General features: G+C 48.3%; 1 protein-coding gene across 1 annotated transcript in view; it reads right to left on the bottom strand.

Annotated features, from left to right (window-relative positions):
• Positions 1 to 16,691, bottom strand: part of LOC108308567 (katanin-interacting protein-like) — a 102,531-nt gene that overhangs the window by 10,726 nt on the left and 75,114 nt on the right. The window contains exons 4-5 of the mRNA XM_017534445.2: positions 8,929 to 9,098; positions 6,665 to 6,762 (exon numbers count right to left, since the gene is read on the bottom strand). Of these exons, the coding sequence (XP_017389934.1) occupies positions 6,665 to 6,762; positions 8,929 to 9,098 (268 nt within the window). The remainder of the gene's footprint in view (positions 1 to 6,664; positions 6,763 to 8,928; positions 9,099 to 16,691) is intronic.

Raw genomic sequence — 16,691 nt, 5'->3', positions numbered from 1 at the left:
AAAAAAAAAAAAAAAAAAATCCAAACTCCCTCCTGTGGTCTTCTAGGCCTTGTATGATCGGTTCTTCCTACCTGCAGTCCTGACACCCTCATCCCCACCCTTTCCACCACCCTATCCTGATTGTCCTGCCTCCCTTCAGCCTGTACCCAGAGCCCACTGCCCTTGCTATCCCCTCACCTGAAACCCTCCCCCAGCCACAGATCTTTCCAGGGCTGGCTCCAGGCGATTCTCAGGGCTTGGTTGTGATGGGGCCCCTTGGGAGGCTGTGCTGCCCACCCTCGCTGAAGGAACGCTTCCCCCGACACCCTCTCTCTCAGGCCGCTGTCCTCTGTCCTTCCTTCACTGCACTGTCTCCAGACGTGCTTGCTTGCCTTTGGTCCTTTGCCTCCCCATCCTCCCTACCCGCTCCCCATCAACATGAGCTCCAGGAGAGCAGGGCCAGCCTCATTCACCCCTCGGACCCTGGCACCTGTAAGTGCCAAAGCTGAGTATGTGCTCAATACATGAGCAATGGAATGAATGAAGTGTGGGTGAGCAAAGGAACATACTAGAATGAAGAGCCCTGAGGCCTACAGGCGGAGCTGCCCTCCCCACCAGCCCCTCCGCTGATTAAAACAACAGTCAGCACCATTCACTGACTATTTCTCCTGTGCCAGGCACTGCTTCAGCCTCTCCAAACACCGGCTCATCTGATCCTCATTAATTGCCCTCATTAATTACCATTACCAACCCCACATGACAAATGAGAAAGTAGGCACTGAGGGGTTAAGCAACTTAGCCACTGTGCAGCTGGCAAGAGGAGGAGCCAAAGCTTTGCAGTGGGGCTGCTGGAAGGTTCCAGGGTCTGAGCTCTTAGCCATTCCTCTGGACTTGTCTGTCACCTGTTCTCACCTGACGCAGCAGGCAGGCCCTGCTGAAGGACCACCTGTAATGCATGCTGCACACGCTCCCCTCCAGCAGCACTGGGAGGTTTCATTGATGATGAAACCAGAGCTCAGAGTGGTTACATGGCCAGCTCTAGGGCACACAGCTCAGAGAGGTTACATGGCCAGCTCCGGGACACACAGCTCACAGAGGTTACACAGCCAGCCCCAGGGCACTCAGCTCAGAGAGGTTACATGCACAGAGCCCAGAGAGGTTACATGGCCAGCTCTGGGGCACACAGCCAGCGAGCAGTCCAAAGCCCATTCCTTCTACTCTCCAGGGGCTACAAATTCAAATGCCCGTAAGAGCCAGGTGGGAAATGGAAACATGAGATAAGAGAAACCATAACCTAAATCTGATAGTAAACCACAGCTGCCACTCAGCCTCACCACCAAAGCTCCGGGGAGTGGTGGGGACTTTGGCAAACAGGAAGGCTCATGCTCTGTCCAAAGGCAGCAGCTAGACAAGGCTCCTGCTGCCTAGCAGGGAGGAGGATGGCCCAGCATGGGGGCTAGACTTTCCATTTTTTCCCCGGAAGAAGAAATCTAGATTTTTATTTTTCGAGATAGGGTCTTGCTTTGTCCCCCAGGTTGGAGTACGTGATCATGGCTCACTGGACCTTGAACTCCTGGGCTCAAGCGATCCTCACTGTCTCAACCTCCCCAGTAGCTGGGACTAGAGGTGTGCACCACTATGCCTGGCTAATTTTTTTTTTTTTAATTTTTAGTAGAGATGGTATTCGCTATGTTGCCTGGGCTGGTCTTAAACTCCTGAGCTCAGGTGATCCTCCTTCCTCGGCCTCCCAAAGTGCTAGGATTACAGGAGTGAGCCATTGCACCTGGCTAGATATATTTTTAAGATAAAATCTTATTAATTTAAATGTTGGCAAGCTTCTAAAAGTCTTTTAAAAACATGTTGAATCCAAAAACCATTATCTGGGGGCAAGTTTGAAGCACATGCTTCAAGTGGTTAACTTCTAGACTCTGCCAGGCCCGCCCTCCATTTGTCTGAAGTCAGGTGTCACACCCGCCTCCCAGTTAAGCAGTCCCCATGTCTTCACAGCCCGAGCTTCAAGCAGGAACTAAGCCTTCTTGAATTTTTTTTTTTTTTTTTTTTTTTTGAGACGGAGTTTCACTCATGTTACCCAGGCTGGAGTGCAATGGCGCGATCTCGGCTCACCGCAACCTCCGCCTCCTGGGTTCAGGCAATTCTCCTGCCTCAGCTTCCTGAGTAGCTGGGATTACAGGCACGCACCACCATGCCCAGCTAATGTTTTGTATTTTTAATAGAGACGGGGTTTCACCATGTTGACCAGGATGGTCTCGATTTCTTGACCTCGTGATCCACCCGCCTTGGCCTCCCAAAGTGCTGGGATTACAGGCTTGAGCCACCGCACCCGGCCTGAATTTTTTTTTTAACCCTAGAGCCTTGCACAGTGCCTGGGCCCTGCTGGGTGCCAATATATGTGTCAAATTAATAGATGATTTAATTCATGACACGTGTTGTAGTTCACTTGCCACTTCTGAATGCTACCTGGTTTGTCTCTATCTTTAAGGGTAGTCCCCAAAGGCCTGAGTGTGTGGAGCGGATCCATGCTCTGGACTGGAGGGGGCTGGTACTCAGTACCCATCCCACACTCCCCCGGGAGCCCTTCTGTGGGGTAGAGGCCAGAAAGCGAAATACTACATTTCCCAGGCTCCCTTTCTGAAGCCATCCTCACAGGGTTAACAAGAATTCTGTGCAGAATATAGTTATAACTCAGCATTTATCACCCAGTTCCTTGTAACTGAAATTCACTGGATTCTGACCATTAGCATTCCCATTATTCCTTATAGATTTCCGACCATAGAATTGTAAGGTTTTCGTTTAAGAATTGCTTGAGATGTTTTTCAGATCTTAAATTCCAGCAAAACAACGGACGCCAGCCAGTTTGAAAGCCCCCACCGATGAACGGGATCTGCACGAGAACACAGCGTCTTCATCTCCCCGTCCCGTGACTTCACCCTGCACTCTTCTATCAATCAAGGATCTCCACATGCCAGCCCACTCCAAAACCCTAAAAACGCTAGCCCCAAACTCCTCCAGGAGACAGATTTGAGGTTTCCTCCCATCTCCTTGTTTGGCGGACCTACAATTAAACCTCTCTCTCTGCTGAAACCCGGTGTCTATGCGTGTAGACTTGCCAGCATCGCACAATGGACCTATCACGGGTAAGTTCTGGCCTGGGTTCTAGGTGTGATTTAGGTGCAGCCAATCATATGGCCTCACACGCGCCAGGGCAAGCAGAAGTGAGGTGAGGAGAGGAAGCGGGTAGATGTTGGCTGTTTCAGTGCTAAGCACAGTCCTGGAGGCATTGGGTTCTTCAACAATGTCCCTGGCTGGCCAGCCACGCTGCGGGGCAGGGTCTTCATAACGTTGCTCTAGCAGGTGTGGGGGCACTCTGAGGCCAGCAGCTGGGGCAGTAAGTCCCTGATTCCTGGAACTGCAGCTAAGGTGATGCCTTCCTGATGCCAATCCCCCACCTTCCCAACGGTATCCTAGGCAGCCGCTCTCCTGGCAGGCCCAGGCTAAGTGACCATGCTTTTCGGGCACTATTCCTAGAGGCCCAGCCCAGAGTCCACTCCTCCTGCTAGCCCAAGGACTTTATAAACACCCCGATTCCCTGCACCGTATTTCTTTCCGCTTAAAATAGCCTGAGTGGTCTCTGCTGTTAGGCACTGACTGACCCCTGACAGATACAGTGTAGAAGGACAATTACAGCCCTTGAGGCATCAGGAAACCAGGAAATTAGCTATGATTAGGCCCTGTGAAGTGTGGGACCACAAGGAGAGACTGGGGAGGGTTCTAATTAATCTTAGGCCAAGTTTTTTAAATTGCAGACTCTGGGGCCAGCTATTAAGCCACAATCTAAGACACAAATAAGGCTCTTGATAATAGAAAGCTCTCAAAACAACTAGAAGAACTGTCTTAAGTGAGAGGTGGAGAAAGGCCTCATTAGCAGCAAATTAATATTCATTGTGGGGGACAAAAGGAGGCCTCCAGGCTGTGTGTCCTCCAGGCCTTGCTCCTCAGCACCGAGATCAGGCCTGGACGCCCTTCCCCAATTAATCAAAGACTTGAAGATGCCCCTGTGGGGAAGCAGAAAGACCAGGGTTTGTAACCACAGGCCCAGAGTTCAAATCCCAGCCTGCCCTCTTCCTTAGTAGCTATGCGACCCTGAGGAAGTCACCTTACCTCTCTCGGCCTTGATCTCTTCAGTAGCACAATGAGGACATTTACTGACCGACTGGGTTACTGTGGGTGGACTGATTTATTGTAGACCTGTACATTTAGTAAAGTGTGAATTGTTGTATGGTAGTAACTCCCAATCTTGGTGAACACAAGTTTAAAAATAACAACAGGCCGGCGTGGTGGCTTATGCCTGAAATCTCAGAACTTTGGGAGGCTGAGGCAGGAGGATCACTTGAGGCAAGAAGTTCAAGACTAGCCTGGGTAACATAGTGAGACCCTGTCTCTAATTTAGAAAAATAAATAAATTTTAAACAGAAAACCAGTGGCTCTCCTAGTTTTCATGGTAGAGGCAGACTTGCTGCTAGCAAGGAAAATTTTAAAAATAATCACACTGCTTAAGCCTCAGCAAGTCAGAATCTCTGGGGGTGAGGCCTGAGCATCTGTATTTTAAAACTTCCCTAGACCATTTAAATATACTGTCAGGGCTGAAAAATAAAAAAAAAAATTTCAAGACTCCAGCCAACTGAATGAACCCCTTCTTGGCCAAGGGAACCTCAGAGAAACCTTAAAACTGAGTTCCCATCCATGATGGGATGGGAGGTCCGACATGCCTCATTATACCTCCTCTGTCACTAACCACCAGGAGGCTTTCTTTCCTACGGGTTAAAAAGAATCCAGCCCTTTTCAGTGGGGCGCAGTGCTTCATGCCTGTAATCCCAGCACTTTGGGAGGCTGAGGTGTGTGGATCACCTGAGGTCAGGACTTCAAGACCAGCCTGGCCAACGCAGTGAAACCCTCTCTTTACTAAAATACAAAATTAGCCAGGCATGGTGGTGGGTACCTGTAATCCCAGCTACTTGGGAAGCTGAGGAAGAAGAATCGTTTGAACCTGGGAGTTGGAGGTTGCAGTGAGCTGAGACTGCACCACTGCACTCCAGCCTGAATGACAGCAAGGCTCCATCTCAAAAAACAAACAAACAAAAAAAAAAACCCAGCCCTTTTTGAAGACTCCACCACTGATATCAACCAACAGCATGCCTGCTGCCCCTCTCTTCCACACATCTGACCAGCATTTCTTCCTGGTAAGGGACCACCAACCATGGAGTGGTTTTGGCTCTTCTATGGAAGATGCACTGTGAGGGCTTCTGTGTCCCCTGATTCACCTTTTGACATCAGAGGCCAAAAACTCCACCCTCAGATCATGCTAACACCCCCATTTTTGGACCACGGGATCCAAGGAAAGGCATGAAGCTCAACTGCACATGCGTATATTTCTCTTTTCATAAATATTCATGACTCCTCCTACAGCTTACTGAATATGTATACTGGGCCACCTATTCAGCATAAATCCCCCGTTTTATCCCTTCGAACTTGAAAGTGCAGGTTTCTGGCTTCTGGCCCGAGGCTGTGCTTCCCAACTTGCCAGAGTATATACCTGGGAGGCTGCCATGCTTTCTGAGAAATAAAGCTCTCCTTTCCAAGTTTGTGAACCTCGTCATTCTTCATCTGATGGGACTGGGACCCGCTAGTCCCAGGTAGGGTATGAGTAACTACGAGGTAAAATATCAAGAACTATATGAGCAAGAACACAGAACTTGGGGCAAAAGATCTAGGATTGACTCTTGATTCAATTCAGCCCACTTCTTAGCTGTTGACCTTGGAAAGCACAGTGAACTTTTCTGAACCTCCATCTCTTCAGCTCCTTATAAAGAGGGACAATATTGGAATGTACTCAACAGTTCTGGGAGGGCAAAGGAGATGAGTTACATGGGAGCTGAGCCTATGCATGGTACCTGGAGTAAATGCTCAGAAATGCAAGCTCTTGACATAGCACACCAGTTGCAACCCAAAATGGCATCTCAGTTCTTTGGGGCAGGGGCTTTGTCATATGCACCTACTACATTCTTAGCATCCGGGACTGTGGACGCCACATAGGGGGTACTCAATAAAAAAATACCTGAATAAATAGTCAACATGATGGGGCTCTGAATCTGACCTTCCTACACCCCCCAGTGGGGCTGGCGTGGCCCCATCCAAAGGGGAGGGCCAGGAGCAGAGCGGACTCTCCAGAGGTCAGTTCCACATGCAGAAAGGGCACCACCACCTTGCCCAGCCAGACCCACCTACTGCCCACAGGATTTTTTCTTTTTTTTTAAACAGGATCTTGCTGTGTTGCCCAGGCTGGAGTGCAGCGGTGCAGCCGTAGCTCACTGCAGCCTCAAACTTCTGGGCTCCTGCATAGCTGGGACTAGAGGTACCTGTTACCACACCTGGCTGAATTTTTATTTTTATTTTTAGCAGAGAGAAGTTCTCGCTTTGTTGCCTAAGCTTGTCTTGAACTCCTGGGCTCAAAGTGATCCTCCCACCTCACCCTTCTGAAATGCTGGGATTGCAGAAAGTAGCCACTGCGCCTGGCTTAGGGGGGTTTTTAAATGCTCTGATTGTATTTCTGTTCCTATAGCCACCCACACTCTGTATTGTAAAGTGTGGGCTGGGCCAGTCTCCAGACCTGGTGCCATCCTCGGCGCTGGACTTTGCTGGGGGCTGTCCGTGAATTGCGTCTTAAGGCTTTTTCAGCTTCTCCAAACAGAGTTCTTCGTCCATAATCTGCACCAGAGAAGAAGGAAGGAGACTTGGTGAGGCACTGATGACAAGCTCACAGTACCAGGATGGTTTGTAGCTCGTGTCTAAAATGCATGTCAGTGTGCCCAGAGTCTTGTGTACGAGGACACTGACTGCAGCACCGTTTGTAGCAACAAGCATTAGAAAACAAGCTAAATGCTGAGCAGAAAAGGAATGGATAAATAGGTTCCAGTATATCCATGCCATGGAATAATATGTATAATGTATAGCCAGATCAGGCAGGTCTATATATGCAGAGAACAGTCTTCAAGATACAAACACAAGGTATAGGACAGCAGGTGCACGAGGTCACGTTTGTATAAAAGAGGGTAGAGGGTCAATCTCTTTGCTGAATGAATGAATACATGTACTGCTGGTGTTCTAAGTACATAAAATCCTGTTATCTGTTCCTCTCTGAAACCAGGACCAGGAAAGGCTGAATTTTCCTTGCTAGCAGCAAGTCTGCCTCTACTAGGAGAGCCACTGGTTTCCCTCTTCGCCCAGGGCAGTGGGGAGCGCAAGCTATACTCTGAGTTCAACTGCAGTGGCTCTCCTCGGAAAACATTTCAAATCACCTTCTCTTCTTACCCTTGTTGTTGTTTTGACTTTTACAATATATTAGTGGCTTGGGATCTTACCATGTCTGTGAGGCCACGGATTAGAATAACACAAATCAAAGTTACTGTGTCCCGGCAAGCCTGCAAGCTGGGCATAATTATTCCCATTTTATGGAAGGGGAAAGTGAGGGTCAGAGAGGTCCTAATTACCTAAGGTCTCAAAGCCAGAAAGCGGCAGAATAGGGTTCATTCTAATCCTGTCTGCCTTGCTCCAGATCCTCTTATGACTTGGTAGCACACTGGCCTCTCCAGCAAGGCAGCCTGCCGTGAAGGGCATTCTGACCCCCCACTTGGGATAAGCAATCTCGCCAGTCCCATGTTATTGTATTTTATTCATTTATTTATTTTGAAACGGGGTCTCGCTCTATCACCCAGTTGGAGTGCAGTGGCGTGGTCATAGCTTACTACAGCCTTGACTTCCTGGGTTCAACCAATCTTCCTGCTTCAGCTTCCTGAGTAGCTGAGACTACAGGCATGCACCGCCATGCCTAGCTACTTTTTGTATTTTTTGTAGAGATGGGGTCTCCGTATGTTGCCCAGGCTGGTCTTGAACTCCTGAGCTCAAAGGATCTGCCTGCCTCGGCCTCCCATAGTGCTGGGATAATAGGCATGAGCCACCACACCTAGCTGAGTCCCATTTTAAAGATGAGCAAACAAAGGCACAGAGAAACTAAGTGGCTTCCCATGGCAACCTGACTCCATATGCTCTGCCGTTTCATTTATTCAACTGCCTAGTCATTTTTGGTGTCTATGCTAGGCTGGCTTGGGTATTTTTCTATTACACACAGGCTTCCTGTGCTTTTTGTATAGGGCACATGAAGTCCATTTAAAGTATGCATGGGTACGGGTTAACTAAATGCAGAAACAAGCGGTGGAATCAAAAATTACACAGGGGTTAGGTACTCAAGACATATCAAGTGAAAAATCAGATATAATCCAAAATTTCCCTAGACATTTCCTTAAAGTGCTGACACTTAAGACCCAGGAAATGTAAAAGCCAGAAATTTACTGCTTTGGCTGCCATTGATCTGGGTTAGTAGAGGCCAAGACTAGTTTTAAAAGGAATAAAATAGGATTTCTCTTTCTCATTCTTATGCTTTCTGGCCTTGCGGGTGTAGTTAACTTGTGTTTGTTGTTCACATGCACAGGACGTGGTTCCACAGTCCCTAATTAATTAATTAATTAATTAATTTTATTTAGACACAATCTTGCTCTGTCACCCAGGTTGGAGTGCAGTGGTGCAATTTTGGCTCACTGCAACCTCTACCTCCAGGTTCAAGTGATTCTTGTGCCTCACCCTCCTGAGTAGCTGGGACTGCAGGTGTGTGCCATCATGCCTGGGTAATTTTCATATTTTTAGTAGAGATGGGGTTTCACCATGTTGCCCAGACCAGTCTGGAACTCTTGGCCTCAAGTGATCCACCTGCCTCATCCTCCTCAAGTGCTACGATTATAGGTGTAAGCCACTACACCCAAACCCCTAATTAATTTTAATTAACAGAGCTGTGACTCAGCCTGGAGGGCCTGCACTCACCGTGTGTCCCTTCCGTGTGGGAGGCACTTCTGGAGAAGTCAGAGTGAATGGCTTTCCGCGGTGACGATTTCAGCTCTGAGTTGGCGCCATTGACATAGACAGAGAAGCCTTGCTCCAAGTGCTCCAGCCTCAATTGCATGGGGTCCTTGGTTTTCAAATGCTTTAATATCCTGAAAGAGAAATGGTGGCTTGTTCCTCCTCATTATTGGAGAGTCGGGGCTGCTGCACTCCCCAGCCGGGACTGAACTGCTGCTTCAACAGTTAAGCATCTCTAATCCGAGCCCAGGGGGCGTGTGCCCAGCTGTTTGTCTACAAACAGCCTCTAACAGGCCCATTACCCACGCAGAAAAGCCACGAGGGGGAGACAGTTTGGGGCCCTGCAGGGAAGTTTCTGTAGCCCTCATTCTGAGGCTCAAATACACATTAGCAAAAGAGAACACACCCGGTTCATGCCCCGTGGTGGCCAAGGCAGAGTGAAGGCTGTGTGTATACACTGCTGTCATACAGGCTGGGTGTTCTGAAACGATCCCAATTTCATGCAATTTCACTTGGTGTGAAACTTCATTTGATGTGTAACAAAACGTGGTTTTTAGGCTCTCAGGCTTTGTGAGAGAGATATCACATCACCCCATATACAAATCAGAAAACATCTTTCGTCAGACCAGGTGGGCTAATTTTTTGCTTCAGTGAATAGATGTGTTCTCAAAACACTCACCCCGGGTATTTCAAAGGCCATCATTTCATATTCTAATGCAGTTAAAAAATATATCAATGCAGGCATTCGTTCAAGGTGAATAACGTGATTATCACGTCTTTTGGCTAAAAGGCAGGAGTGCGGCCAGGTCCCTAATTTAGCTTTCACTGAAGCCCATCCTTACACCTTGAGCCTGGTCCTTTACCCAATCAAGATGTCACCCTGCCATGTGACCTCTTCAGGCCCCAGAGAACTGCTTCCACTGGACACCAAACTCGCCAGCATTTTATACACACCTTTAGGCAACCCCACATCAACTACATTTATACAGACAAACAGCCAACCTAGCAACAAGTGTGCCTCTTCTTGTAATTAAACAAGTGCCAATCAAATTGGCAAAATTTAAATTTTAAAAAATAATAGCCATCACGTAAAAGGTGCATACTGTGTGCTAAATTCTGTTCTAAAAACCTAAAGTCGATTCTTATTATTCACAGTATAAGTGGTCTACAAAGTCACAGGGAATTCTGAATCAGCGAATTTGGAACTACCATTCCCAGGGGAAATACAGGGTTAGGTGCCTGTCAGTCTTTGGTCACATTTTCATGAGCCAATCAACACAGAACCTTGTATATGTGTGTTTCTGTTTAAAGATGCTTATTACATCATTGATTCATTCACACCGAACTCACAGCCAAGAGCACTATCACTCATGCCTGAACAAAGCCTCTTAACATATGTATTTTGTTCATAAGGCACATCACAGCCTCATGCTTAGGAACACTGAACAGCATTTCTGCACTATGTATAAGGCCAGTTCAAGCGATGAAATTTCCAGCAGAAAGTACAAAAATGCGGAAAACATGGCACTACATACACTGCAAAAAGGACACTTGTTTATAATATGAGAGGCAGAGAACTGTCTTTATCAGCTGGGAAGGTGTGCATCAAGGGACTAAAAATTTTGCCTCTCTGCACGTGTCTGCAAATGACCACAAAAATGTGGCAAGTATCCACTATGGGGTTATAGATCAGTTTTAGTGATGACACAGATTCATAGGCAGAGAATCAGAGAATGATGATGATCAACCATATGAATATGTTACTCTTTACAACAATCCTATAGCCTAATCCCCTCCTCCCCTTTTTTTGAGATGGAGTCTTGCTCTGTCGCCCAAGCTGGAGTGCAGTGTGATCTTGGCTCACTGCAACCTCCACCTCCCAGGGTTCAAGCGATTCTGATTCTCCCACCTCAGCTTCCCAGGTAGCGTGGACTACAGGCGTGCACCAGCACTCCTGGCTAATTTCTTTGCTTGTGTTGTTAACAGAGACACGGTTTCAACATATTGGCTAGACTGGTCTCAAACTCCTGACCATCTGCCCACCTCGGCCTCCCAGAGTGTTGGGTTTACAAGCGTGAGCCACTGTGCCTGGCCATAATCACTTTTACTATCGCCATGTAGTAGATAAGGAGTTTGAGCCAAAGAAAGGTTACTGAACTTGGCTAAGGTCACATAGCTATCACAGCGTATGGCAGAGTTAGAATGCAAATTTAGGCAATTTGGCTCCAGCGCCTACACCAAAACCAAGACAACTTGTAAAGCCAGCAAGATGAGGTTGAAACTGGCAAACTTAGACACTGCTGGTAATTCATAGAACCTTCGCAGAAGTAGTATGAAAATATAGAAAATGCCATATGTTTGGTCTCTGCCCAGAAAGCACATTCCGGCAAATTATTCCTGGGCATATGAACTCTAGGCAAGAAGACAGTCAGTGTTCGGTAATAACAAAACCCTGGAAGCAACCCAAACGTCCAACAGCAGAGAAGTGGAAGCTGCTATTACACGGATGTTAGAATTATGAAGACTATGGAAACATGGGGGACTGCTTGTGATCTGTTCAGTGGGGGGCAGGGCATGGTGATGAAAGAGGCAGAATAAAAATGATACACAGGCCGGGGCATAGTGGCTCGTGCCTATAATCCTGGCACTTTGGGAGGCTGGGGCAGGCAGACTGCTTGAGCCCAGGCGTTTCGAAGTTAGCCTGGGCAACCCGTCTCTACAAAAAATAGAAAAATTAGCTGGGTGTGATGGCATGCACCTGTGGTTCTAGCTACTTGGGAGGCTGGAGCAGGAGGCTGGCTTGAATTGGGGAGGTTGAGGCTGCAGTGAGCCATGATCATGCAACTGCACTCCGGCCTGGGTGACAGAGACCTTGTCTCCAAAAAAAAAAAAAAAAAAAAAAAAAAAAAAAAAAAAAAAAAAAAAAAAAAAAAAAAAAAAAAAAAGAAAGAAAAGGACAATGAAAAAGAAAAACAAGGTACATATGTAGTAAAGGTAAAGTTGGAAAACTGTATTTGTGGACCCAGTGTGGAAGGTGATAAATATAAAATGAAATCGGCTGTTGGGGGAAGGTGGTGGCACTGTGGGTGATTTCTTTGTTTATTTTTTAAATGTTTCTTTAGCGGCTGATACATTCATCTTTTCACCAGTTGTGGCAGGAACATTTATTACAGACTGCTTATCTCTTGCCAGCCTTGGAAGCCTGGGAGATGCCTGATTTTTAGGCAACAACATAAAACAGAAGAATAACACAAGTAACTAAGAGACCATTTCCAAACACAGCAATAGCTACGCTTGCAGGAGCAAACAATCACAGGACAGTATAGGCACCAGCAGTCTCCGGGGAGCAAGCGGGAACCCCAGGGAGGCTGTGGCAGGGCAGGGCAGGGGATCTGATCACCCAGGCAGAGAGCCTGCCTCAACTTCTCCCCCTGCCTTCTGATGCCACGTTAATAGCCACGGCATCCAGTTGCCCAGGATCTAGGGCTGGCGGTCAGTGGGTGCCCTTCCTTAAGCAGAATGATTTATGAAAATGTAGATTTATGAAACTGATAAATTAGGAGATAATTATTCAGACTGTGAAAGGAATTGCTAGAGGAACTCCCCTACTGCAGCAGAGTGCATCAGTAATATTCAGGTGGCATCAAAGAAAAGTGTTTTTTTAAAAATTTATAGCCTACTTTGCATAAAAAGCTGTCCTGGGCACAGGGGACTCAGATAAATCAGAATCCGCTCCTGCCCTATCCAAAAATCAAGTCCTGCCCGCCTGCCACCTGCCACCCTCTACTGGCTTGCCAGTTCAGCTTTTTCCATGGCACGCTATCACTGGCTAATGTTGTATTATGGATATATCTGTATATTTGTTTATTCTTCCTCCCCTGCACTGAAATCTGAGCCCCTGTCTACGATGCCTGCTGAATAAGGAATGCTCTCAATGGCTATTTCTTTCTTTCTTTCTTTCTTTTTGGATCTTGCTCTGTTGCCCAAACTGGAGTGCAGTGGTGTGATCACAGCTCACTGAAGCCTTGATCTCCCAGGCTCAAGCAATCCTCCCTCAGCCTCCCAAGTATCAGGGACTACAGGCGCGTGCCACCACACCTGGCTAATTTTGTATTTTTTGGTAGAGACAGGGTCTCCCTGTGTTGTCCAGGCTGGTCTTAAACTCCTGAGCTCAATGGATCCACCCACCTTGGCCTCCCAAAGTGCTGGGATTACAGGCATGAACCACTGCACCCAGCCTCAATGCCTGTTTCCGGAACAAGTGACCCTAAGGAACTCAAGGTGGGTCAGGGGACATGGATGAGTACCCTAGTGCTCATAGCTACCATTCATGCGATACACATCACACCCATCATTTCCATTCTATCCCCATGTTGGCCTTTGGGGTCATGTGCACGGATGAGGAAGTAGAGGCACAGTGAGTTGGGAGTACAGGGTGGGATGAGAACCTGACATGGCTAGGGCTGGGGTGGTTAGGGAGGACTCTCCTCCTTGTGGGGCTCCAGAGCACGGACCCAGATGGCAAGGAGGACCCAGTGAGCATAAAGGGCAGGTCTCCGTGTTCTCAGGGGCAGCGGCCTACTTGTAACTAGGATTATGACTGAGTGGTGTCTGAGCGGTGTGGCTGCCATGGCACTACAGATGAGCCACATGGTTCCTCCAGACCTGTCATCTCAGGTTGCCTGAGGGGTTCTACAAGGATCAGTGATTCAAGAATTACCTGAATGTCAACTTGGGGAGAAGGCATGTATATCAAAAGGATGCTAATAACAATAAACATTTTAAAAATTAGCTGGGCGTGGTAGCCTGCTTCTGTAGACCCAGTTACCAGGGAATCAGAGGTAAAAGGATCACTTGAGCCCAGGGTTTGGAGACTGTAGTGAGCCATGATCATGCCAGGGCACTTCAGCCTAGGCAATAGAGTGAGATACCCATCTCAATCAGTCAATCAATCAATCAGTCAATAACTGCATGATGATGATGATGACGTCAAATGCTGAGTTGGATAGGGGGCTTGCTATGGGTCTTCAAGTGCCCTGTCTCACTTCACCCTTCAGTGACCCTGGGATGAGGTTCTGCTGGCCCTGTTTTAGAAATGAACTTGCCTAGCCAGGCGTGATAGCACTCACCTGTAGTCCCAGCTACATGGGAGGCTGAGGCAGGAGAATCACTTGAACCCAGGAGGCGGAGGTTGCAGTGAGCTGAGATCGTACCATTACACTCCAGCCTGGGTGACAGCGTGAGACTCCGTTTCAAAAAAAAGAAGAAGAAAAAGAAATGAACTTGCCCAAGGCCAGAGAGCCAAGGAAACTGCCAAGCTGAATTTGAGTTCTGACCCATGGGGCTGCAGGGCTGGTGCTGTCACCTGCTCCTTCCTGCTGTTTCTGGCCTCTAGCACCAGGCATCACAGGGGCTCTGAGCAAAAAGAGGTCAGAGGAGAGAGCACTGGCTCACAACTGGGGGCTCCTTGGAGGGGGTGGCTTTGATTCCAGTCTTGAAGGGTGAAGACAGGGAGGGCAGGGGTACAAAACGCCTGCCTTTTCTCCCCAGAACCTGTAGGTCCTCTAGGATGCTTCACAGAGCTACACAGCAGAGCATCTGTGCAGGGGGAGGAGGCGAGTGTGGAGGATGAATCTCAGTGCTGGAGGCTCCACCATCTCCCTAGCTCGCAAGACCTTCAGCAAGTCCCTAAACCTCCTGGGGTCTGTTTCCTCTTCTGTAACAGGAGACTAAAGATGCCTTCACTCCCCTGGGCTGCCATGACGACAAAAGGATAGACTGGGTTAAAGCTCTGGCTCAGTCAGAGGCCCAGGTGGGGGCCCCAGTGATGCTGATTCTCTCCTTCCTTCTTTCTGCCTGGACCTCCTCCTGGGGCTGCAGACCCAGCTTTCTTGTGGGCAGGTTTTCTTGTAAGTTTCCCTTGAATGACCTTTCTCAAGGACCAAATGATCACAGTATTGCTGGATGCTTGGACCTGGAGAGCAAATCCGGGTCTATCCCTCACAGTCTAGAGATATATATCACAGCCCCTCTCGGCCGTCAGGGCTTCAGATCCAAGGGCCCTCATCTTCAGTCGATCCTCGTCACTCAGCCCTTTGATCACTCCACCTGCTCTTTCATGAATCTTGTCAGGTGTGATTACCTCTTTCATGAGGTTGAGTGATGAGAATCACTCAGAGTCCACTGGGACAAGCAGCTGGCAGGGTTTTTGCAGGGGTGAGGCGGGGCTGTCACATCTGCAGACTCTGTCGCCTGGAGCACACAATCACTTTCTGCTTCTTTTGTCATAGTTATAGGTGGCCTTGCACTTACCCTGCCATAGCTGGGGAGTTCTTCAAGGGAAAGAGTTGTGTGTGGACACCTGTGTTCTCTGCCTGGCCAGGAATCTCCCCCATCTTCCAAACAGAGCCCCTCAGATCTCCTGTGGGTATAGCAGCATTCCTTCTTTCACTTCACGAAACTGACTCCACTGGGTGAAACTGACTTCACTGCACAATTTAGCGGGGTGCCGAGAAGTGGCCAGTAGGACTGTGCCATCTCCTGAGACCACAGAGAGTGACTGACTTGCATATAGTCAGGATATACGTCCCCTCTAAACCTCACATTGGATTGTAATCCACAGTGTGGGAGACAAGACTTGGTGAGAGGTGACTGAATCGGGGGGCAGAGTTCTCATGAATGGTTTAGCACCGTCCCCTTGTGCTATCCGTGCGACAGTGAGTTCTCCCAAGATCTGGCCATTTAAAAGTGTGTGGCACCTCCCCCCACTCTCTTTCTGCTGCTGTCACTATGTGATGTGCCTGCTCCCACTTTGCCTTCTGCCATGAGTAAAACTCCCTGAGGCCTCCCCAGAAGCCAAGCAGATGGCGGTACCGTGCCTCCATTGCAGACTGCAGAATCGTGAGCCAATGAAACCTTTTTTCTTTATAAATGACCCAGTCTCAGGCGTTATGCATAGTAAGGCAAAAACGGCCTAACACAGCTTGGGATGGACCTGGGCCCGTGCCAGGCCAATGGGAACCTTCCTCAGCACTTCTGCTGGAAGCATTAGTAGAGATCCCTAATGCTTCTAGTAGGATGTACATAGGGGATTTTACTGGCTGTCTTGACCATCACAAGTGAAGTACCTGCCTGAGAATGGCTCTAACATGGGAAAACGAGGGTATAGAAAACAGAGCATAGTTTCTTTTGATTATGTAACCTAAGCACTTGGATCCAGCTATGCCTGAGGCCAAGAGTATCATGGTGCATTTCTTTTCTTTTTTTTTTTAAGAGACAGGGTCTCACTCTGTCACCCAGACTAGAGTGCAATGGCATGGTCATAGCTCACTGCAGGCTAAAACCCCTAGTCTCAAGCGATCCTCCCACCTCAGCCTCCAAAGTAGTGAGTAACTAGGACTATAGGTGGATACCACCACACCTGGCTATTTAAAAAAAATATTTTAGGCCGGGCGCGGTGGCTCACGCCTGCAATCCCAGCACTTTGGAAGGCAAAGGCGGGTGAATCACGAGGTCAAGAGATCGAGACCATCCTAGCCAACATGGTGAAACCCCATCTCTACTAAAATACAAAAATTAGCTGGGCATGGTAGCGTGTGCCTGTAGTCCCAGCTACTTGGGAGGCTGGGGCAGGAGAATTGCTTGAACCCAGGAGGCAAGATGCAGTGAGCCGAGGTCGCGCCACTGCACTCCAGCCTGGTGACAGAGCGAGACTCTGTCTCGGGGGG

The sequence above is a fragment of the Cebus imitator genome, unplaced genomic scaffold (genome assembly GCF_001604975.1).
Source record: "Cebus imitator isolate Cc_AM_T3 unplaced genomic scaffold, Cebus_imitator-1.0 Scaffold85, whole genome shotgun sequence".
Taxonomy (NCBI): domain Eukaryota; kingdom Metazoa; phylum Chordata; class Mammalia; order Primates; family Cebidae; genus Cebus; species Cebus imitator.
The sequence above is the reverse complement of the archived record's forward strand: the minus strand, read 5'-3'. Positions and strand labels throughout refer to the sequence as shown.